The sequence below is a fragment of the Engystomops pustulosus genome, chromosome 3 (assembly GCF_040894005.1).
Source record: "Engystomops pustulosus chromosome 3, aEngPut4.maternal, whole genome shotgun sequence".
NCBI lineage: Eukaryota > Metazoa > Chordata > Amphibia > Anura > Leptodactylidae > Engystomops > Engystomops pustulosus.
In genome coordinates this window covers 133938644-133965100 of record NC_092413.1, presented here as the reverse complement: position 1 = coordinate 133965100, position 26457 = coordinate 133938644, and the positions used below count along the sequence as shown (strand labels likewise).

The following is a 26457-nucleotide window of genomic DNA, read 5'->3' as shown; positions in this document are numbered from 1 at the left end:
CCTCTGTCAGCCATTTTCACCCTTCAGCTGCAGTTGTGAATGCCAATAATGTCATTCGCCAGTCAGGAGTCCTCTGGAGGACCCCAGGGCTGCCTAATATATTTCAATATGCACTTACAGCATAATGCACTGCTCTAAATAAGTTTTTGTTTTTACCTGCAGTGGAATCTGCTGTTTATCTTAGGTTATATTTAGCTTAGGTTATATTTATTTTAAGATCTTCAAAGGAAAATATATTTTTTAATGTCCTGACATGTAAAACTATAGAAGGTGTTACTTTGTTTTCTTATGCGTGTATCTGGTGATAAGGTCTTGTCCGACTGCTAAAGAAAAATGTGTTAATTGGGTGGTGTCCCAGTGTTGGTGCTCTATTCATTTCTATGGAGCCAGTGGAGATAACAGTGCGGTCTACTTGGCTATCTCAGTGCCTTAAAGGGGTATTCTCATCTGGGCATTCACATTCAATTTCATTTTCATGTGGCCTCTTATAAACAAGACTGACTCCTTGGATACGGCCACCTCTGCTGGAAGGATTGCACAAAGACTAAAGGGTGCTTGTAAATGTAATGTCCGGGAGTTATTGCAGGTCCCGCAGCTGTCCTGTGGTAATGATCGCTGAATCCAGGGGGTCAGGCAGGGCTCAATAGCGCATGTCTGGTGACTGCCGCCAAAATGTGAGGTGGTCGTATCTGAGGAAGCTATCTCATTTCTAAGGGACAACATGGCTTTATGAGAAATTATCTTCACACAGGAACATTTCTTTTAATAACATCCAATCGAAGAAATGTTTATTTATGGAAAATGAATTAAATTAAATGTAAATGCCCAGATGGGAATACCCCTTTAAGCAATGAATGTAGTGGCAGCACATGTGTCTAGTTTTCTGTTCCATTCATTTGGGGAACAAAGTGGGTACAACTGTCCACTGTTGGATAGGGGATAATTTGTTGTGACGGGGCAACCCATTTAGTTAAGAATAATCACTTCTGCAACATATAAATGGGAAACTGAACATATTACTGTAAATTTTCAAAAATAACAAAGGTTATTGAGGTAATCAGAGCCCATAAAATTCCACACAGTCACAGACCAAGTTCATTTATGCAGGTCACAAAAATGGTTGTTTCTAATACGCTCAATAATTTATAGTAGTGGGAACATAATTCCTTATAATATAAGTCCCAACTGCTTCAGAACCTCTTTTTAAAGATGAAAGGGTGTATTCCTAATAAGTAATGTTAAGTAATGGATGGAACTACATTCCTTTCAAAATAACGATCTGCTTCAGGTTGTGCACGGTAAACACTGCAAATTAATCAGGGTTTTACAGCGATTTCATTTCCATGATGTCTGCCATGTTATTAGCTTAGATTTTTTTCTGCTTTCTTAGTCTAGTCTTCCAATTTTCTTGTACTATAATTTAAAGTGCATTCATTGGATGATATTCCAGCCATCCTGTATTATTATTAATAATTAAGTTGAATGATAAAGTTGAAGCCTGCGTTGCGTATAGCAGCATAACAGATGATCAGCCTTATTATGAACCGTATGGCAGGCAACAGATGATAAAATGTAGTAGAACTGCCACCTGCATTAGTTTACACAGTTATATTATTTCTTAAACTACTACATCTTCTGGATGACTTATGTTACTTGTAGGCATGATTTTTTTTACAGTTACGTGACTTTATCTTCGACCAACCAAAAGATAAAATATCAGCCTGCACTTTTTTTATTGAGCAAAACAAAAATTAACAGATTACAGATTACTAATGTGTAGCCATACTACAAAATAGCATTATACTGTAATATTATAGTTACTGTTATTTAAAAAGTGGAAGAAAAATTCTGCTATATTTCTGAACTATTGTACAAAGCAGATCATAAAGGTTGTTATTTTTTAGCATCTTGTATTTTGTAATGTAGACTGCAACTATTGTGATCTGCCACCGCTGTCTGAGGTACATTTCTGGCTACTCACTCGTGAGTAGTAACAAGTAACAAGTAGAGACCATTTGTAACAAAAGCTTTATATATCCAAAAATACAGTTCATTACAGGAAGCCATATTGTTAATGTTACTAAAAGACAGATCAAAAACTCCAAAAGCTTCCTTATATTGTATATTATGTACTAGCATTAACATTCAGTCTTGCTAGTGTCATATTTTAAATATATGCCATCCGTTTCATCAATACAGATTAAAGAACATCTTGCTAAGGGACAAAGAATGCTGGCAGGGGAAGGGATGTCTCAGGTGACTAAAACACTGCTTGATTTAACTCAGAGGAAACATTTTTATGCTGGGGATCTTCTCATCTCAGTGGAAATCCTTAGAAATGTCACTGACACTTTCAAAAGAGCGAGCTACATCCCTGCATCTGATGGAGTGCAGGTAAGATACAAAGCAATCATTTCTGTATTGGCAAACAGTTAAATATGTTGCCTTGTGTTAAAGTTGTTCTGTTCCACATATACGGTAACTGAAAAGGTAGATTCAGCTTTAATAATTAAAATTGAGCCTACTAACCCCAACAACATTCACAATAGTTATTCTGGTCACTGTTCCATTTACAGCTGAAGTTTTATATCTGAAAAGGGAAGACATTATACAACTTTTTGCTATTTCAAGAAAGAATATTTACTATAGGATAAATAAACTCTTGATCCCCCTCCCCATCTCAGGGGATATAATAAGAAGCTCCGGCTCCTGAGTATATCTGTCCTACAACAATGTGGCTGGATCAATTCTACATCAGGTCTAGCCTGGGGTAGAATTGAGCTATACCTTGCAGCATCAGTAGAGGACGTCCATGGCCTGCACAGCATACTCCATACCCCTCCCTTACTGGAAAACATGATGGGTGGAAAGGCATTAGGCTAAATTATTTTGCATTTGTCAATACGCTATAACCTTAAAGATAGAGGATGAAAGTATTTATACACAGACATAAATCCTAGCTACTATTAAAAATGTCTTTATTGTTTGTCTAAAATTAGAATAAAAGTTATGCTTTAGATCTAGAAGGGAAGTAGTCTCTGCACAATTTGAAATAAAAGTAGTCAATAGACAACACTATAGGCTAGTACTTGGAATGTATCCTAGTGATAGGAAATATCAAATTTGTGGCATGTAACACCTAGAAAACCCACAGATCAATTGAGAAAACTGTGTTAATGAAACAGGGCTAATTTGCAATACCTTGGTCTGTCTGCTACACACAAAATGGAGTTGTCTGCTTTACCAAAACAACTTAAAGTACAATGCACCATAAACGCATTATTTTTGCATAAGCCTCTATTTTTCCAGAACAGAAAGGTGTGAAGTTGCTGTCACATATTGTTTTGTCACTTTCAATAATCTCAATTCTCACTCGTACTGCAATATCTAAAGCCGGATCTGCATGTACGCAGATTTGGATGTTATTCAATGTTCCCTCTTAATCAGCAGCTGCTGTGAGACCTTTAAAAATATCTTACTCAGCTTGCAACAGATGCTTTGTGGTTCTTTGAAATTTTCAGTATTCCACATGTAGAAAAATGTTAAAGGTGTTATCAAGGGAACAGTAATCTAAATGCATGATGAAACATAAGATTGCATTCTGCTGCCGAAAACAATGGGGGTCATTTACTAAGGGCCCGATTCGCGTTTTCCCGACGTGTTACCCGAATATTTCCGATTTGCGCCGCTTGTACATGAATTGCCCCGGGTTTTTGGCGCACGCGATCGGATTGTGGAGCATCGGGGCCGGCATGCGCGCGACAGAAATCGGGGGGGGGGGGGGTGGCCGAACGAAAACCCGACGTATTCGGAAAAACCGCCGCATTTAAAAACCGAAAATGTGTCGCTTGGGGAGCGCTCACCTTCACCTTCTATGGGATGGTGCATTCCGGGGCGTTAAGATTATTTTCGGCGCTGCAGCGCCACCTGGTGGACGGCGGAGGAACTACCATCTTAAATCCCAGCCGGACCCGAATCCTGTGCAGAGAACGCGCCGCTGGATCGCGAATGGGCCGGGTAAGTAAATGTGCCCCAATGTCTTTCTGAAGGGAATACTAAAATGTAAGGTCTTCTGCTATAGCGTTGAACAAAAAAGTTCTGATTCATATAGAATTATTGGCTTTACACACAGTAAAACCATTTAATTCAATAAACTACATTGTCATTCCATGTCAGTACACATAAGGTTATTTGCTGCTAAATAAAGTGTTGACCCTTTAGTTTCATTACTCTTTGAGCATGAACCAAATGTCAACAAGTATACATTCTGGCAGGAATCCAAATAAGTTCCAAAAAGTATACAGTAATTGATTTGGGTGAGTCCACAATTGTGCTCACTTCTTATTGCAATAAACATAAATGTGGCCATTTTATTTTTTAGCAATCTATTTCCTGGAATAGAGATGAGTTTTTATATGGAAAGAAACAATCACTGCAATGCAATTTAACCCTCTAGAAGATTTGTAGAGACAATTTGGGGCATTGTGTATTAGTCTACTTATCCTGCACTGGCACATTTAATTCCTGGCGGCAGTATGTGGGAAAAAGGTAGAGCATGCTCTATCTTTCACCGTGGATGCAGCCATGCAGCTGTTTTCTCTATTGAGAGGGGAGGGGTCACCTCCTCCGCCTCTCCAGTGCATAGCGGTATGCCCGCCCGGCTGCGGACGGGTGGGCATGCAGCTATGTGAATGTACTTTAAGTTTGGCTTGGCATGGATTTCAGCTAAACTGCCAAATTTGCTGAGCTCTCTCCATACACAGCAGGTGTCAGCTTTATAACAAAGCTGACACCCACCTGATACTGCCGCAGTCAGTGCTTACAGAGATTGCGGCAGATAATCTGTGAAGTGCGCTTTCAAACCCGGCTGCGGCACCTAACTTACCATCCCATGGGCCCATCTTGGATGGCTGATCATCACCCCCCCTGGTGACAACATCCATGAATATTTGAATAAAAAATTATCAAACTGTCAAATAGGTCACAAATTTATATAAATTAATATGCCAGCACAAACTGCAGAAAATAATACCTTACATAGTTATGTACATTAAAGTGTGAAAAAGTTATTTTACTCAGAATTTGACAAAATGGCAAATGTTTTTTCTGTTCAAAAGATTTTAATTTATAAAATAATACAAACTATAAAATTCGGTATCCCTGTGATTGTAACAATCTAAACAATAAAGAGAGAGTGTCATTTTAAATGCAGAATAAAACCTGTGAAAACAAAGCCATGTGTCCCAGAGCTGAAGATTCTTTGTTCTGAAATGAGCATATCAACCCAAGAAGAAAACCAAATACCTTATGAAGATACTTGCTACAGTTGAGAAAAGTCTGTCATTATCCATGGTGAAACAAGTACTGTATCAACATGGACTTAAGTTCACTTTGCCTGGAAGAAGCCATTAATCCAAAAGAAAAAAAAACAACAGATTAATGTTTGCAAATGCACCTTGGTTTTTATTTACATGTCCTATGGTCTGACAAAACTAACATTGAACTGTTTGGCCATAATGACTATTGCTACACTTGAAGGAAAAAGGGAGACGCCTTCAAGCCTTAGAACACCATACCAACACAGAGGTGGCAGCATCATGTTGCGGGGTTGTTTTGCTTCAGGAGTGACTGGTGTACTTCACAAAATAGATGGCATCATGAGGAAAGAACATTAGGTGGCAATACTGAACCAACTTCTCAAGACATCACCCAGGAAGTTAAATTTTGGGTGCAAATGGGGCTTCCAAATGGACAATGACCAGAAGGATAATGACCCTAAGACCTGAAGAATACAAAATGGCATTAGCATAACAATATTTTTGAGTGGCCATCACAAAAGCCCTGACGTCAATCCTATTTGTGGGCAAAGTTAAAAATGCAGGTGCTAGTAAGGCAGCTACAAACATGGTTCAGTTACACCAGTTCTGTCAGGAGAATTGGGCCGAAAATTCCTACCAACTATTGTGACACGCTTGTGGAAGGATCCAAAACTTTGCCCTAAGTCATACAATTTAAGGGTGATGGTACCAAATACTCTTGGCTTTGCAGAAATCCATAAAAATGCTTTGAAAATTATTTCTCTCAGTATTTTGGCATTTGGTAAATATAAATAATTTTGGTAATTCTAATTGACCTAAAATGGGAAAAGGTTATTATGATTTAATGTCATATAATGACTTTTTACATAGGATATGTAAACTTCTGGATACTGATATAAAATACATCCTGTTGATATCAAATAATCATGTTATTGATATAAAATACATAAACATACATTTTGAACCTCAGGGGGCCTATGTACACACAACAATCCATATTGAATTATGCTTTCTGTAATTTTTCATTATCTACTTCTACTGATAGATCTCTATATCTATATCATGTATTGTGCAGATTATTTTTTGTACTTCTATTTAAAAAAATCATTTTTAGCTTGAATACATTTACTTCCCTGTCACTTTTTGCATAATGACATATTTTTTTTCCAGAACTTCTTTCAAATAGTTAGCAACCTCCTGGATGAAGAGAACAAAGAAAAGTGGGAAGATGCACAACAGGTAAGACAAGTATAATGGTTTAATTGACTTGATATATTCAGACTTTCTTTTCATTTTTTTTCCCATTTTATAAGATTTGTAGGATGAAAGAGAAAAGAACAAACGGTTTATTTTCTTTTAATATGATGTTTATTTTCTTGAATAAGTTGTAGTTATCCTTATTTCTACAAAACAGAATTTCTATAATAATGGATGGAGTTACATGCATTTGGGCTAATGTGAGATTGAGGAGTTGTCTAAGGACGAGAGAGTCAAATCATTATAAAAAGTAATGGCTAACTCTATATAGTCTACCACTGTCCTCATATCACTTAACATAAGTGACAATTCAATTTGCCATCTCAATGAAATCCAGATTAATGCTTGCTTTAAATTGCTACATTCTATAATAGATTTTAAAAGTTAGAATCAAATTTCAGAGGCCAAATGTAGGTGTAATTTTTTTGGGACTTGCAAAAATGTAATAACAAATTGGTGGAGAATGTTTACTGATGCTTAGAAAAAATTCTTGTATATATATATATATATATATATATATATATATATATATATTTTTTTTTTTTTTTTTCTAATGGCTCAAAGGCTCTTAAATTTCTTCCTGTCTCAGAGGCTCAAAGTAAACTATTTAGGCTTTCCATATGAATGCTTTCTATTCATGGAAGAAAATTGGCTAGACTTGGCTCCCACCATTGAAGACTAATATTTCCATTTCCTTAACACCAAAGAACCAATAGCATCACCCAAAGCTATTGGGTATGTGTGTGGAGAAGAAAGGAGGAAAGGTTGTTTGGTAAATAAGCAATTGGGCTTCTAGGCAACAACTCTATAAGACAGCTATATATAGATTAATCATTTTTATCACTTCAAAGTATCAATTTGAATTCTCCTGGATGTGCTCTTAAGACAGCTGGGTGACATCTTGCTGCCTCTCTGAATTGACCTTCCTCTAAAGAGTAAAGGTGCTATTGAACTAAATAGCTAATATATTCTTTACATATGTCCATTACTTCATTCATGGAAAATGAGCAAAAAACATGTGTCAGGTAGAAAAAAACAGATCTAATTTTTATTAATAAAAAATATATACACACAGAGAAAAGAAACATCAAACGGACAGATAAAAAAACAATTAAAAAAGTGATGCAGACCAACTGCACCGCTATGCAAAACTCACAACCGGCTACTGGCACCTGATAATGACCAGTGCACCTGTACACGGAGCCCCCAAATGCAACACCACAAAGTTCCTCAAATATGAAGTCTACAACTAAACAGCAGATGAGCATGACACGTGATCTAACCTTGCTCTGGCTCCCTCCTGCACACCACGGTTCGTATGATAGCATGTTTTTTCTTGTTCAGCAGATGTTTAATATCTTCATTTGTGTAGGTTAGATCACGTGTCATGCTGCTGTTTAGTTGTAGACTTCATATTTGAGGAACTTTGTGGTGTTACATTTGGGGGCTCCGTGTACAGGTGCACTGGTCATTATCAGGTGCCAGTAGCCTGTTGTGAGTTTTGCATAGCAGTGCAGTTGGTCTGCATCACTTTTTAATTGTTTTTATATCTGTCCGTGTGATGTTTCTTTTCTTTGTGTGTATAGCTTTTTCATTAATAAAAATTACGGTAGATCTGTTTTTTGCTACATGACACATGTTTTTTGCTCATTTTCTATGATTTCTTCATGTGTGTAGTCTTATTGCAATTATTAGATGGGACAGGGTTCCATTCTCTCTAGTTGTACATTACTTCATTCATGGCAGCAATAGGGAATTGAATGTGCCCTCAGCTGCAGTTATCTACTATATGCTCATAGTACAACAATTACGTGACAGGTTGCTAATACAACATCGCTCACAATCCATTGACATAATAAAATTGTTATAAATTTGGAATCTTTTCTATAATCTCTTTATAGATTTGATAATTAATTCTATCACAAAGTAGTCATTTGTTTGCTGCACTGAAGCCTATTCAGTTAGGTTGCCATTAAGCAGATGTTTCTCTGAAGATTTGTTTAATATGTTTGAAATATTTCTTCATTTATATTATTACCATTACATCTCTTGAAGGGTGTGTGGTGTCATAAAAGCTGTGAATATGCCTGTTTGATTCATGACTCCATAATATTGAATTACTGAAACTACTAAAATTACCATAAGCTAATATGTTTGAATTTTGGGAAAATTTTGTTAATGTTGCACATTAATTTGACATCCACATTTGAAAGCAACATGTCTTAAATGTAGGAAATGAGCATAGATGGGTAATCAGTGGAAAGTACTGAACAAAGGTAGAAAGCTGTTGTCTAAGCGAATGAGTCAGCTGCAAGGCATCTCGAGTTGTCATGGAAACAAGTATGTGTAGTGCGGTAGAAATGGCTGCTTTGTTGATCCCAATACAATTATTTTGCAGTATTAGAGCTAAGAGAAAACCTGTTAACAGCAATGTACCTTCTATGTGTTCATTATTTGGAGACCCTGTACTGAAAGATATAAGTATTATCACTGCAACGTGTGTTTACCTTCCTAGTATTTGCTGTGTAGCCTTTTCTATTTTTCCAAAACCGTTAGTTGCTTTATTGGAGATATGGAGGACATTCAGTGAAGTGCAGCTGCAGAGGCTAGCACATCCTTTTCACATTAATTGTCAAAGCAGAAAACCAGTAATTATGGTTTATATATGGATCGGATGTATGGCAGCACCCAATTTCTCACAAAACTGCAATATGCAGCTGTTTTTATGAGCACACAATTAAGGTTGTTAGTGATTCAATGTGGCCAAAGTTCCAATAACTTATTTTATCATAACTTACATTATGAATCTTTAATGTCCAGGTATATTTTCAATGCATGTATATAAAATGGTTTATGTTAGAAACCTAATGCTGGATGTTATGCTGGACATTCAGAGGAAAGGTTATGTCTGTCCAGCTTATGTTACCTACTGTTTGCTATTGCAACTGTAATCTTTAATTCTAGATTTACCCAGGCTCCATAGAACTGATGCAGGTCATTGAAGATTTTATACACATTGTCGGAATGGGAATGATGGATTTTCAGAATTCCTATCTCACAACAGGAAATGTAGGTAAGAATCGATTTAATATTTCTTTTTACAAATGCTCTTCAATCTTCACAAGTATCTTAATGTATCAAGGGATTTAGCTGGAATTTTAATTGACTTTGAGAAGAACCTGGAGATAATTCCTCTAACAAGTTACTGTACACATGAAGGTTTACTAAACGCCCCCCTATTATGATTTTCTTAAAAGTCCATGGCTATATAGTGATATACAGTAACTATTTGTTTAAAGAGATATTGCCAATTTTCTGTTGTGATGTGGGTGCAATTTTCCCATTTTTTTGATAAGTGTAGTTTTTAACAGAACCTTCATCGCATCCATCAAAAAAGTCTTGACTTCACAAATGCCTACAAATGCCTCCATCAAAAAAGCCTTGATACAAAAACTCTACAAATAGTGCAATAAGCCAGATAACATGGTGACAACCCCCTTCCCTCTACAGTTCAGAAGTGGCAGGTTCTTAAGGAGCTTTTAAAGGTTCCAGAGTTAAAGGAGGTTATGAAAGATCCTCTTTAAATAAGTATTGATTTATATTGCATATTGATTAATTTCAAGTTATCCCTTATTAAGAGTTTATAAAGTATAGAAGGTAATCTACAAACGTATCTATACAGGAAAGAAGGAATTAAAATTAATGAAATGTGACAATGCCAAGTTATCAATTGCTCAATCCATAGCCTAGTGCAGTTCTGCGGTATCTCAAGCACTCCCATCAAAATGGAGTACCCACTTCCATGTGTTCAGTCACAAGGCATCCCTTATAGGCAAATGTCTCAGTAGTCAGACCACCCTGTGTATAAAGAACATTTTGGAATTACCAGCTACTTTTACTTGAGTTTATGATTAGTTGAGTAAATCTGTATCATCATTTGTTCCAGACCACTTGCAGTGTTTCGCTTTGTTATTAGCTGATGTTATGTTTTTGCGGCAACAGAAGTTCCCATTGTGTAATCACTCACGAAACGCAAAGTATATCCGGAGCACAAATCTTTAACAGTTGTTTGTTCCCATATATCACAATTGTTCCAGACCACTTGCAGTGTTCTGCTTTGTTATTAGCTGATGCTATGTTTTTGCGGCAGCAGAAGTTCCCATTGTGTAATCACTCAAGAAGTGCAAAGTGTATCAGGAGCACAAATCTTAAACAGTTGTTTGCTCCCATATATCACAATTGTCACATTTTAAAAACAATGAATGAGCACCAATTAACTTTCTATATCATCAATGATTACTCATTATAGGCATGAAATCAGCACATGTAAAAAAAAACTATTGTTGGTCAACTTTGTATTGAATGTGTATATTACAGCTCAATGGTTGCTGTAATAAAACAGAAAAAAACAGCATCTTTGGTTGCTATACTTTTTGCTCATTTATAGTACTAGTATATGGTCAGTTTTACTCCAACTAAAAACTGCCCATGTACTAAAACTGTAAATGAAATATATCCATGGTCATTAAAATGTTGTGGCATGTAATGCTAAGAAACTGAAATACATTTATCCACCGTCTTCTAAGATTCATGAAATGATTACAGAGACTTAACAAAATAATGTGAAACAAGCACAATTTTATGACACAGCACCCTTATCGAGAAGAGTTCTCCCTGTATTTCCTTGGGCAAGGATAATACTTACCTATTAATTGAAAATATGACCAATAGTATCAGCAACATCCTGAAAGAAGATTCTAAGTATTTTATTTTATGTTATTTTACCACATAAAAGCCTTTGTAATGCTGCCCTTAAAGTGCTTTCCAAATGTGCAATAATGTTTCCTTATGATTTTGCATGATTATCAAAAATTGCTAACATCAATATCATTAGAGATTTTGAAGGGAAACACATTTTCTCAGGGGAATCCAGTAATCATTCTCAAGAGCTGAATTTACACAATTACATAGAAAATATGATGGTACAAAGGCTTCCACTTTTGTCCTACAAGTATAAATGATAAATACTATGATTTTTTTCTTTTTGTACTTGAGAAGTATAAGAATCATTATAAGCAAAATGTTAAATGTTAAGTTAAAGGTGTATTCCCACGAAGACAAGATTCTTAAATATACTCTGGATATTCACTGTTTACTAATTCACTATCAGTCCTGGTGTTTACAATTGTGGTTGTCCTTGGATACAATCATAAATCTTGTTACTATTGTGGGATTCTTCTCATGAATAGCTTCTCTTATCTGCACATGGCAGTGCTCTCTGCCCTCTGCCCCTCCCCTCCTCATTACAAGATGAGCTATGGCACTTCCTGCCAGACAGCAGCAGTGTCCAGAGACAGATAAGGAAGGTCTTTATACCAGAGCTGACTCTGTGTTTTATGGGTTAGGTGGAGAAGCAGAGTTGAGAGTGTCAATGGGGGTCATTTACTAAGGGGCCCAATTCTTGTTTTCCCGACGTGTTACCCGAATATTTCTGATTTGCGCCGATTTCCTCTGAATTGCCCCGGGATTTTGGCGCACGCGATCGGATTGTGGCGCATCGGCACTGGCATGCACGCAACGGAAATCGGGGAGCGTGGCCGAACGAAAACCCGACAGATTCTGAAAAACCGCCGCATTTAAAACAAAAAATGTGTCGCGGAGCTTGCACTTACCTTCACTCGGCTCGGTGTATTCTAGTGCGTTCCAGGGAACTTCAGCGCAACAGCTGAAGGAACTGCCTTAATAAATCCCGACCAGACCCGAATCCAGCGCAGAGATAGCGCCCCTGGATCGCGAATAGACCGGGTAAGTAAATCTGCCCCATTGTGTTTTATATCCATCTCATGGATCAAATCATCTCTCATCTCTAACCTGTCTCATCTCTCTTTTTCAGACATGTGCCAGACACTAGTAGAATGTTTAGAAGCTAACAAAAGTGTAGATAAACCTGTAAACTGATAACCTAAACACATTGCCAGTACACAGTATTTCATATCACAGAGGAACGCTGAACTGTTATTATGATTCATACCCATGGCTAGTTGCCAGGGGCCTGAATTTGCCTAATTGACTGTTCGACCAGCAATATTTCAATGTTGCTAGGCCGAAACCGAATGTTGGGTCTAATTAAATTTTTTTCTTTAAAGATGCACCAATGGATCCTTTGATTCATGACAAAGTTACCTTCATGGTATTGGTTATTACACAGGCTAAAATAATGCATCATGCCGGGACTTTTTCTAGTAAATTTGCTAGCATCTGATACTGAGGCTGGGAAGTCAACCTCCAATACACAAAACATAATTTTAATTTGTAAATCTGATATTGTTTCTTGCATTTACAGAGAAACAATCATTTCTATATTTTTTTTTAAATCAAAGCATTATGCATAAAAAAGAAAACAAAAAAGTATGCAAAAGACCTTGGGGGAGAGTTCAGATAGTGTGAGATATCAAAAGTGTGAGCAAAACTGATAAAGTTGCTCATGGTAACCAATCAGATTGGTTGACATGAGCAACTACTACAGTTATTCTCTCAGACCCTTTTGATAAATTAACTTATTCTTTAACTTTAGTATGATCATTAAATTAGCACACAAAACAAGCTTTATATTAATTAACAGTATGGTGTATGTGTATGAAAAATAACACTATGAAGTGTCTTCTGCAAATTTAGCATTTTTCACCCTGAAGACTCTATTTATAGTTTTCAGCTTTCCTTGAGCTGGTCAGTGGGGACTAGATGCTCTGACTAAAATGAACATTCCACTAAATTGCATATTTACTTCTTTCAAACACTTCATATGACAAAGTATTAATAAATACATGAGGATACATCACCAAAAGTCTTAAAAGGTTATTCACACGAAGAGAAGTTTCTTGTATGTACTCAGGACAACAAAATAACACATTCTCTAATCCACTGTTATTAACAAAAATGCAGAATTTCACAGGGATAAGTCCAACCTGTCTCTATCAGTCCTGCTGTACACATTTTCAGTTTTCCCCTAGATACGACCCAGTAACTTCTGACTTAGGGTCGGGCAGCAGGCATCTTGGATGAGATGGTGCAGATGAGATTTCTGTCAGTCTATGCTGTGTGGCTGTAGCCCCACCCCTGCATGGAGCTCACACTGCAGCACACTGAGACACAGACACTTTCTGCCAGGAAATTATGAGCAGAGAGAGGCTGCAAACCACAAGCTATAAGGAGATAAGTGATCTGGGAGAAGGGGGAGACAGGCACATGTCTGTGAGATGTAGTAGAGCCCACAGTGTAACAGTGTAATGCTCTATCAGCCTCTGTCTGTCATGCATCTGTCTGTCAGCCTCTGTGTAATCATCTCATGTATCTCTGATCTGTCTCATCTCTTTTTATATGAGTCAGTCTGTTAGTACAATGTCAGAAGCCAGATGAAAGTGCGCATACACCTTGTACCCTGATAATGGAACCACATTGTAATCCCACAAAACTAGATGGATAATAATGCGTCTGCTTTGAGAGGTCCCACTCACATTGGGGATTTTGCATTGAGCAACCGAGGAAGAGATAGGAGCTAAAACAGCAATAAAATTGAGTAAAATTGTAAAGTAAAGGGGTAAAATGATCTTTTTTGTGTTAACATCACTAAGGGATAGAAATGTGAGAATTTTCTTTCGTGGGAAAACCCCTTTAAGTGTGGGGAACCTAGAAGTGCAAGAAAAGTGTGAGGATTACTAAACACTTTAATTGACAACAAAATGTTGAAAAAGGAGCAATATTGTGGCGCTGACACTTCACAAATATGGCACACAAGGCACAGCAAGGAAAAAAAAACTGAAGAAAAGTCAGTATTTCACAAATGAGAATTGACTCGGCTATGTGATTAAGCCCATTTAAAATAAATAATAGTTGTAGTGTTAAAATAATGAATTTGCTATTTAAAATGTATGATAATTTTAAATAATTTTGATTATTGGATATTTCATTTTACAAATAATGTTTCCCTAAACACAGTAGAAGCTCGATTCATTCTGATTTGCTCATGGCATGTCAACCTAACCAAGAGTTAAACTACTGATTTATCTGTTCATGGTGTTATATTCTACTTTGTCTGCAGAAAAGAAAATAGAATAAAAAAAGGCTTGCTGGCCAGCCACATAGAACTTTATCTTGCAAGCCTGAACACTGTAATAAAAGAAATTCACTATCCGTGAGGCATCAAGTCTCTCTCTTTAGTGTATATTGTTTTACATCTCAAGGACAAGATGTTACAGGAATATGAGTTTGGTCCAATGCTTCATTCTTCGATGCTGCGGAATTATTATAAAAGGATTTCTAAATCCTAATCATCTAGTACCCCCAGTGGGTATTATTTTTGGATCCCCCTTGTAGAAATGTAAATCAGCAATGACCTATTCAAATAAATTGAAAATATATAAATAAATATGATTTTTTCAAAGATTAAATCCCCGGGGACATATTGATTGAACCATTTAGATGTACCGCTAAAGTCAGTAGTATTTCTATATATTTCTACAAATTCTTACTAATTGCCTTTTTGTATTGTGTATACAGTTGCAAGAGAATAGAAGTCTTAAAGTGGCTGTTTACTTTAAGCACATTACAGCAAATAATTGATATTGTTTGTGAAATGAAAAGTTAAAAGAAAAGTTCCAATATACTTTCTGTCTCAATTCTTCAGTTTTCAAGATCTCTACTTGCTGTCCTGCAACAGGAAGCTTCATTGTTTTGTTCCTGTAGATAAACACTGGCCCATGGTCATGTGATGTCACACAGGTGCACAACCCGTTATAACGCACAAGCAATTGTGTGACATCACATGACCATGGTTTATGAGCAATGAAGTTTCTGTTGCATGACAGCAAGAAGGTGGCAAGCAGAGATCTAGAAAACCATGATGAATTACTACAGAAAGTATATTGAAAATGGTATAATTTTTCATTACACCAACAATATCAATAATTTGCTGTAATTTGATTAAAGTGGGCAACCCTTTTAAGTTTATTTCTCTTGCAACAAACAAAACTTTTGGCAAAAAGTAAGTGAACCTTTAATACTAACCCCTTAAGGACCAGGCCTTTTTTGTTTTTGCATCTTTATTTTTCACTCCCCACCTTCAAATATCTGTAACTTTTTTTATTTTTCCATGTAGAGAGTTGTGTATGGGTTTGTTTTCTGCGTAACAAATTGCACTTCATAGAGGTGGTATTTAATATTCTATGCCATATACTGGGGAATGGGAAAAAAATTCTGAATTATCAAAAAACACATTTGCGCCATTTCTTGTGGGCTTGGATTTTACGGCTTTCACTGTTTACCCCAAATGACATGTCTACTTCATTAATTGGGTCAGTATGATCACTGGAATACCTAATTTGTATAGGTTTTATGATGTTTTCATAATTTTAAAAAATCAAATCCTCCTGTACAAAAAAAATATATACATATATATATATACAACCTTTTGATCAGTTTTTATTACATTTTTATATTTTTCAAAATAGCCAAAAAAATGCCATTTGTGACTTTGGGCTCTATTTTCCGTTACAGGGTTAAATGCTGTTAAAAACAGTTATTATATTTTGATAAAGCGGCATTTTCGGATGCGGTAATACCTAATGTGTTTACAATTTTTACTGTTTATTTATATTTATGTGACTTCTAGGGAAAGAGGGGTGATTTGAATTTTTAGGTTTTTTTAATATAATTTTTTAAAACTTTTTTTTATATTTAAGTATTTTTCAGACTCCCTAGGGTACTTTAACCCTAGGTTGTCTAATTGATCCTACCATATACTGCCATACTACATTATGGCAGTATATGGGGATATTGCACACCATCTATTATAATGTGCAAATCGCACATTGTAGTAGATAGCCTAAGTCATGATAGATCATGATGTTACGTGGCTGTCATGGCAATGATCACGGATCAAAAATACAAAAGGCATGTATTCTATATAAGAAGAATTTCTTCGTACAATCAATAAATGGTAATTAGTTATACACATATTACACATAAATCCCATACATGGAAAAATCTCTTCTGGGACAACAACGCTTTGGTATTTGCTTAAGAAAATACATACTAAGAGATAGGTTACTGCTTATTGTTTAGCCACGTTTCACAACCAATGTTATCTCATGTTTAAGTATTTTTAGTAGAATGGGATCACTGTCAAGAACTGGAATTTATTTTTAACAATCCATCAGACTTCTTCTTTCCTGTGCAGCACACAACACTTTTCCTTCTTTTATCTACAACTTTTCTCTTTACATTATGTCCCAAAGGAGGAAACAAAAAAGGTTGTGTGATACCCACTATCCTATCATACATCCATGGGCCATAACCCCTTATTTATAATTTATATGTAAGATGTTCACTTTGGGCCTTAAAAACATTATCAGAAAAATTCCAAAAAAAAGTCTATATAATTCACCCACCGGAATTGAAGGAATTGTGTGTGGGGGTTTTGAACTACGGTAGTAAATTGTAATAGAGGATTCAACATATATAAGCTACATGTACAAGTGTGAACTATGCCTTTGGTTCAATCACCCCTTAATATTAAATCCAATATAATAGATATATTTTGCTTGGAGGTATCACCTATAAACTTCAATATAATATAATATTAATATATTCTCTGAACAAGGCGATTCCCTCTAGGGGTCCCTGCAAAATGAAAAGCAGATCAAATATAAACTTGCCATACCAGAAAATATATGGTAGAAATGGATTGGCAGGATTATAGATGTAGCTATCCTCCCACCAGGCCGTGTAAAGATTGTCCATGGCAGGAAAGAACTTGGACCCCATAGGAGCTTCCTTTATCTGAAGACAAAATTCTTCATCAAAACAGAAATAATTAGTCTGAAAAAAAAAACATGAGTAACAGGAAGAATTAAAAATGTTTTTATGTCATACTGTATTTATTAAGATGACAACATAAAGCTTATTAGGCAAGATGATGTGGGATACAAGAATATAAGGCTGTGACATTGCATGACACCCAAACAAAATTTGGAGCCCATGCAACATCAGCCATAACTCTAAGTACAGAGGAAGTGTCCTTAAGAAAACCTCACAGCAGAAAATGATTTCAGAGTCAAAATTAATACATTAAAACATAATAAAAACTTAGTACAGGCAGTCCCCGGGTTAAATACAAGATAGGGTCTGTAGGTTTGTTCTTAAGTTGAATTTGTATGTAAGTCTGAACTGTATATTTTATCATTGTAATCCCAGACAGAACTTTTTTGGTCTCTGTGACAATTGGATTTTAAAAATGTTGGATTGTCATAAGAACCAGGATTAGCAGCAAAGCTTCATTACAGACACCTGTGATAACTGTTACAGCTGATTATTGTAGCCTAGGACTAAAGTAAAATAAATTACCAATATCCAGAGGTCCGATTGTCACTAGGGGTCGTATGTAAGTCGAGTGTTCTTAAGTAGGGGACCGCCTGTATTGTACTATTGTCCTAAGCTAAATATAAACAGCTGTAATAGTTATTATAGGTATCTGTAATTAAGATTTATGGTTATTCCTGGTTCTTATGACAACCCAACATTATTAAAATCCAATTGTCACAGAGATTGGGGTTACAATAATAAAGTATACAGTTCCGACTTACATACAAATTCAACTTAAGAACAAACCTACAGAACTTATCTTCTATGTAACTCGGGGACTGCCTATATATATATATATATATATATATATATATATATATATATATATATATATATTCTCCATGATCATTCTAACCAAAAAAATAAAGGGGACAAGTTATTTGAACCACATTGTAAAAGCAGTAGTAATGAAAATGGCATAGGTTGTACTACTAATAGAATTATAATGCTACCACCAGAACGTACAATTTATATAGCAGAAAATAATTCCCCATATGCCTCTGTAAATAGAAAAACAAAGTTATGGCTTTTGGAAAGTGGGGAATAGAAAATGGGCTGCAAAGGGCTGTTGTGTTAAAAGGTCAATGCACTTAACTGAAAATATGGTTTGCAGAAAGCTTTGAAGGAATTTCAGAAGATTCCACGCTGTAAATCGTATTTATGTGATGCTTTACATGACTGGATTCTGCTGTACCGGTAGTCCTGAAGAAGCCCCAAATGACATTTCTTCCAACCTTGCATTTAATATTGTACATTAGTGCTAAAAAGTTTTACTCTACCCAAATCCATTTCTTTACGAGGATTGTTGTTTCAACTTAAGTTGGGCCTTAACATGTTTTTTTGTTGTTGTTTATAACTTGTCTTTGGGTTATTAGATTTTACAGGTCTATGAACACTTGTTCATTATTTGTCTAATAATGCACACGACACATATAGGTTTTATGGTTTTCTCTTTTGCAAGGTGTAAAGTGGCTTTTTAAAAATGATTTCTTACCAGAACCTTAGCTAGAGGGGAGGGTCATTTTAAAAAAAATGTAAACATATATTGAAAAGATACATTGGTGTACATATACATTTTTTGTCACCTCAAACTGTGCTGTAAATACTTTAATGTGGTCAATGGTTTATTTGCATAGAGTTTTTGAGATCTGTGTGAAAGGAAAAGGTCCCAGCAGTAAAAGAGGCGACAATTATAGTACCGTTTTACTTGTCCAATTTTTATGTCTGCTCCGTGACATTCCAAACATCTGAATGTTTAGTTAGCAGATAATAAAGTATAATGTATATATACCAATTGAGTCTACACTTCTAGTTCTTCTTGGTCATGTTAGCTGAAACCTCTATAAACTGATGAGATTAGATAGAAGGGTAAGGAATTCTTATTTGGTGCACTACTGGCAAACTATGACAGGCATGGTATTCAGGCACTGTGGCGGACATATGTTCATCAATGAGACAGGCAGTTTTAGAGATTCTATGGCTGGCATTGTAGAAAGGAATTATCACTATGGTTCTTTATTCGTACCATATTGTCTGAATACAAGCCTTCGAAAGCCTTTTATAAAGGGTATATCTTATGAACATATGCAGCTTATAATCAACATACAGATAAGAGAGCCGTTCTTCCAACCAGTAACTAAAACAATCTCTGTTTAAACAGATATTGTTGTTTCACAAAAGTTTAGAATCTTTTTAACATTATAAGAACATATTGTAAAAAAGGGTTTGTGAGATGGTGGAAGAATAATTAGCACATTGTGGTATACAAGTTGTATTCTCAATTAATCTTGGTAAGTTGTAAAAACACTTATAGCATCCTGCATTCAATGATATTTAAAGGACACAGATGATTTTCAATCTATCAGAAAAAGCGAGGAAAGGGTTATTGTATGGATAAAATGCCAGCTTTCAACGAGAAGAGAAAAATCTTTTATGATATGTTTTTACCAAAGTTGTGTTTTGACTGGACCTTAGGAAGGGAGCCATCCACCCTTGAAATGCATTATCCTCAGCCTTATTTATTCCTTCATTGTACCATAATGCATCTTGGGTTTTTCATTTTAGTTTCTCCAACATGAAACTGAATTTTTGAGTTGGTCTCGTGGCACATGGTCTGAATATTTTTTTCATCCTGTGTAGAAACAAGAATAATATAGTAACATACTTAGAAAAGAAACTAAACTCCAGCTGGTGTCAGGTTCTAATAGTCTAATGCTGACTTTGTCAGCATTCCAAATTATTTCAGTAATTTATATAAGTTCAATTCACATTACCTGGCTCCCTCACAGCAGCGTGTAGTGAGTTCCAGCTTCAGGCTGTGTGTGCTTACAGTTAGGGCCAGAAATATTTGGACAGTGACACAATTTTCGCGAGTTGGGCTCTGCATGCCACCACATTGGATTTGAAATGAAACCTCTACAACAGAATTCAAGTGCAGATTGTGACGTTTAATTTGAAGGGTTGAACAAAAATATCTGATAAGAAATGTGTACAATTCCTACATTTTCTTACAAATACTCTACATTTTCGGAGCGCAAAAGTAATTGGATAAATAAACATAACCCAAACAAAATATTTTTATTTTCAATATTTTGTTGCGAATCCTTTGGAGGCAATCACTGCCTTAAGTCTGGAACCCATGGACATCACCAAACGCTGGGTTTCCTCCTTCTTAATGCTTTGCCAGGCCTTTACAGCCGCAGCCTTCAGGTCTTGCTTGTTTGTGGGTCTTTCCGTCTTAAGTCTGGATTTGAGCAAGTGAAATGCATGCTCAATTGGGTTAAGATCTGGTGATTGACTTGGCCATTGCAGAATGTTTCACTTTTTTGCACTCATGAACTCCTGGGTAGCTTTGGCTGTATGCTTGGGGTCATTGTCCATCTGTACTATGAAGTGCCGTCCGATCAACTTTGCAGCATTTGGCTGAATCTGGGCTGAAAGTATATCCCGGTACACTTCAGAATTCATCCGGCTACTCTTGTCTGCTGTTATGTCATCAATAAACACAAGTGACCCATTGCCATTGAAAGCCATGCATGCCCATGCCATCACGTTGCCTCCACCATGTTTTACAGAGGATGTGGTGTGCCTTGGATCATGTGCCGTTCCCTTTCTTCTCCAAATTTTTTTCTTCCCATCATTCTGGTACAGGTTGATCTTTGTCTCATCTGTCCATAGCATACTTTTCCAGAACTGAGCTGGCTTCTTGAGGTGTTTTTCGGCAAATTTAACTCTGGCCTGTCTATTTTTGGAATTGGTGAATGGTTTGCATCTAGATGTGAACCCTTTGTATTTACTTTCATGGAGTCTTCTCTTTACTGTTGACTTAGACACAGATACACCTACTTCACTGAGAGTGTTCTGGACTTCAGTTGATGTTGTGAACGGGTTCTTCTTCACCAAAGAAAATATGCGGCGATCATCCACCACTGTTGTCATCCATGAGTTCCTGGCAACTCCAAGCATGTCTGCTATCTCTCTGATGGATTTTTATTAGAGATGAGCGAGCACTAAAATGCTCGGGTGCTCGTTATTCGAGACGAACTTTTCCTGATGCTCGAGTGCTCGTCTCGAATAACGAGCCCCATTGAAGTCAATGGGAGACCCGAGCATTTTTCAAAGGGACCATGGTTCGGGAATAAAATGTGTTAATTAATTGAAAAAGAACGTCTTCTGATAAGTTAGCAGATGTATGCAAACATCTGCAATCTATTCTTCACTGTTCCGCGCGTATATTATCTCCCGACAAGTTAGCAGATGTGAAGAACAGTGAAGAATAGAATAAAAACAGTGAACACAGGATCATTTAAGTGAAAAACACAGTGAAGAATAGATTACAGATGTTTGGCACATCTGCTTACTTGTCGGGAGATACGCTGTCCCGGGATCCGCTGCTCTTCTTCCACTGAAGTCTCCCCGATGTCTCCGTGCCGCTGCCCGATGTCTCCGTGCCGCTGCCCGATGTCACCGTGCCCCGATTTCACCGTGCCCCGATGTCACCGTGCCCCGATTTCTCCGTGCCCCGATGTCACCGTGCCCCGATGTCACCGTGCCCCGATGTCTCCGTGCCCCGATGTCTCCGTGCCCCGATGTCACCGTGCCCCGATGTCTCCGTGCCCCGATGTCACCGTGCCCCGATGTCTCCGTGCCCCTATGTCTCCGTGCCCCTATGTCTCCGTGCCCCGATGTCACCGTGCCCCGATGTCACCGTGCCCCGATGTCTCCGTGCCGCGATGTCTCCGTGCCCCGATGTCTCCGTGCCCCCGATGTCTCCGTGCCCCTATGTCTCCGTGCCCCCTATGTCTCCGTGCCCCGATGTCTCCGTGCCCCGATGTCACCGTGCCCCGATGTCTCCGTGCCCCGATGTCTCCGTGCCCCGATGTCTCCGTGCCCCGAAGTCTCCGTGCCCCTATGTCTCCGTGCCCCGATGTCTCCGTGCCCCGATGTCTCCGTGCCCCTATGTCTCCGTGCCCCTATGTCTCCGTGCCCCGATGTCTCCGTGCCCCGATGTCTCCGTGCCCCGATGTCTCCGTGCCCCTATGTCTCCGTGCCCCTATGTCTCCGTGCCCCTATGTCTCCGTGCCCCTATGTCTCCGTGCCGCTCCGTGCCGCTGCCCGATGTCTCCGTGCCGCTCCCCGGTGTCTCCGTGCCGCTCCCCGGTGTCTCTGTGCTGCTCCCCGGTGTCTCTGTGCTGCTCCCTGGTGTCTCTGTCCTGCTCACTGTGTTCTTCAATGTGTTCTTCACATACTATTTTGTTTGCACCGTTCCGCGCGTATCTCCCGACAAGTAAGCAGATGTGCCGAACATCTGTAATCTATTCTTCACTGTGTTCTTTACTGTGTTTTTCACTTAAATGATCCTGTGTTCACTGTGTTCACTGTTTTTATTCTATTCTTCATTGTTCTTCACTGTGTTTTTTTAATTAAATGCTCGATCTCGAGCAGGGGAAATACTCGTCCGAGCAACGAGCCGTTTCGAGTACCTTAATACTCGAACGAGCATCAAGCTCGGACGAGTATACTCGCTCATCTCTAATTTTTATATTATGTCAAAAAGGTTTTCATGTGTGAAGTGATAAAACATAATAAATATATACATTTGGCATAATTATACTGACCTTAAAAATAAATTGAAGCATATCTGACATATTTTGAGAAACTTTGCATAAATCATAGGTTTAGTTTAGGTACTTGAATAGTATTACTATTTCTGGTCATTCTTTGACTTAACCTTCATTTCCCTGCACATTGGTGGAAAATTTCACCTGCTGGAAGAATTAGGTATTCTAACTCTTTAGTTTGCTTCTGCCGTGTAACTTGTAAATCAAATTTAATAGATTTAATAGTTAAAGTCTAATTAGGAGGGAAGGGGAAAAGATCATTAAAGTTAAAGGGGTATTCTTATCTGGGAATTCACATGTAATTTATTTTATCTGTCATATATACACATTACTTCAATTGGAGGTTATTAAAAAGTTTTTACCTGTGTAAAAAAAATTATTTCCGCAAATGTAGCCATGTTGTCCATTAGAATGCAGTAAGCTGTCCATGGATATGACCAATGCCGCACCCTGGCAGCAGTGGGAATTTATGTGCATATTGAGCCCTGTCTGACCACTTGGATTCAGCGTTTATAACCACAGGACGGCTGTGGGACATGAAGTAACTTCATATGTGAAAACAATTTGTTTCTTTGTGCAATCCTTCCAGCTGTGGGGGTTGTATCCTACAACAAGCTGTTATTTAAGGGACAACATGGCTACATTTATAGGAAACTCTTCACAAAGGTAAATTTTTAAAATAAAATCCAATTGTTGACATGTATCCATATGGCAGATTAATTCAATTACATGTTAATGAAAAGAGGCAGAGCAAAGATTCTTGTATTCCCTTATGCTACCATATACCATGCACCACAATCTTACAGATAGACATTGCAAAGTTATTAGCCTCATTAATCTTGGCAAAATGAGGTCACAGAAAAAGTTTAATCTTTGTCAATCTGTGTTCAACTGTATGTACGATATACATTACCAAGTTAAATTTTTTTTGTAGTCATTAAAACATGGCGATCAGTCTTTTTAATACCTTCAATTTTTAGAGGAATAATTCACACTTTATTTATTGTCACAAAAAATGTATACCAATCAGTGTAAACTTCCCTCCTTTTAATCCAAGATTCCATAATATAATATACCCAAATTAATTGGATATTGGTATTTAATGTATGTTTCAAGCTGAGATGAGCATTTAATAGGAATCTGTATTTACAGAGGATATAAAACAGAAGCTTTTCTGAATTGCTGCACTTACTTTCCTTTTGATTTTGTCATTATACAAAAAAAAAGATTATTTTTACATTCAATTTCTGCTCTGCAACATGCTCTCTCAAAATGCCTCATGTAGACATCCTTTTATTATAAATTCTATGGTTTGCATAAAGTGAATCTATAATTGAAAAAAAAGCTAGCTTAATTAATAGATAATTAACTATGGCACTTGATTTTACTAACTGATGGTGCTGGAGCTCATTTTCGTTCCCACACTCAGTTTATTCCTTATGGCAGACCTACCATCCTGTTATTGGCGCTGCTTCTTTCCTGGCACAGTTATTTTCTGGAATCCTTTTTACAATTTAAAACGCAAGAATATGCTAACTCATTTTGGACTAGCCCCGATGCTTAAGATGTCTAGTTTCTTCTCTAATGTGAGAATGCATAGTACAAGTCTTTTCACCGTTCCAATTACAGCCAGCCATCGCAATATATGTATATATACTGCACACATTCCTTACAAATAGATGGAACAAGAACATTTTTTAAACTTTATCCCTTTATTACTAAATAATTGAACCTCTAAGGGAAACATACAAAGATGAAGAACTTCTTTCATGATGCTACAGCGAGAATATTCAATCTCCTGCCAAGCGTAGAAACATGAGCACTTCTGTTAGACTAGAGAGTTTATATTATGCATGAATTGTTTCTCTATTTGCCAGCAGGACGACTTCTAGCTCAGCAATAAATTCTGCAAACTTGGATTCATGTGCAAAATGAATGTGACAAATCTGTTATAAAATGCATGTGATGTGTTGGTCTGGAACTTACTACTCTTATTATTATTATTTATTTATCTTCATATGTGTGTATGATAACCACAAGTCCTGCCCAATATCTTACTTTATAATGATAAAACACAGAACATACTTTAGGAGAAATGCACAAAGCATTAATGTTGAATATAGGAGCTTGTTTTCATGTTTGTGTTAGGATTAGAACTAAAGAACTGTGGTTTGTTGTGAAGCATCTTTTTGACATTTCTTTTCTTCTTTGTGCTTACCCTATATTATTCCTCCTATTAAAATTAAAAGTAAATTGACAATTAGGTGTTACCTAATAGGAATATGCAAACTAACACTAATGCTGACAGAATCAAATGTATGGACAGAAGAGAAAATGTAACACCCAGTTCATAATCAAATTATTTATTCATTCATATATGAGATGGATAAAAATGAATGCTTTAAAGTAGTAACAGGCCCCTATAGTCTTTTTCTCCACAGCAGATCACTGGCCTGTCCAAGTTTGTTTCAGTTTGATTCTGATCATGTAATATGCGGTTGGTTTTCTACTGCAGAAAGTACAAGTACACTCTTAAGATACAATGGATAAAAAGAAAAAAAACTGTGAAACATTTTGCAGTTCTGTTTTCCTACAGAAGAAAATACTCGTGTTGGCACCTATTGGTTGTGTAAGTCCAGCACTTTATAGCACAGGTTATGTAAGTCAGTGTCTAATACTTTATAGAGCTTTGAGACAAACACCAATGCTTCTGCATAAAGAACAATATGTTTTATTGAATAAAATGACATTCTCAGCGGTGTCATGTCCATCAGGGTTTTTTCTCCATGTTCACAGTGATACTAATGCTGGCACTGAGTTCCTTGCACTCTGGATATCATGGGTGATGCTTTTACACTATACCCTCCGTTTAATATTTAACATAGTGACCCACTATCCGTTTTACCTCTGCATATCTATTGATTGTGTCCCACTTACACTTGAATCTTTTTATTCCCTCAGCTCTTTGCCTCTTAGAGTTTTGCCTTTACAGATGACATCACACTGTCCAGCCAAACTAGAACATGAAGCTCATGCTTTATGTTAAGGGGGCTGCTTCTCGACCCTAGTCAAAAGCCTCTCACTCAGCTAAACCAGTTCCCTACACTGTACTAAAGAGATGCAACCTCATTGGAACAGTGCTGTCTACAGTTGGAAGTCTGTACCTTCTACAATATACCGGTTTGGCTTTAATACCTCATCATGCTATTAGGCTTCTTCAAAGTCATTTTTGATGTTAATGGGGCCGTCTTACAAGGTCGTCTTACAAACTCGTAGTGGAGCCTCAATGGCTTTATGTCTTCACATCCCTGCAAGGCGGCCTTAATCTCCATAAGAAAAACTCT

The 26457-nt window shown here is 37.1% G+C and overlaps 1 protein-coding gene across 8 annotated transcripts in view; it reads left to right on the top strand.

Annotated features, from left to right (window-relative positions):
* ADGRB3 (adhesion G protein-coupled receptor B3) overlaps nt 1-26457 on the top strand; it is a 577118-nt gene that overhangs the window by 317587 nt on the left and 233074 nt on the right. For all 8 annotated transcript variants that reach the window (XM_072142190.1, XM_072142192.1, XM_072142193.1 and 5 more), the window contains 3 exons: nt 2200-2394; nt 6489-6557; nt 9540-9648. In XM_072142190.1, the coding sequence (XP_071998291.1) occupies nt 2200-2394; nt 6489-6557; nt 9540-9648 (373 nt within the window). The remainder of the gene's footprint in view (nt 1-2199; nt 2395-6488; nt 6558-9539; nt 9649-26457) is intronic.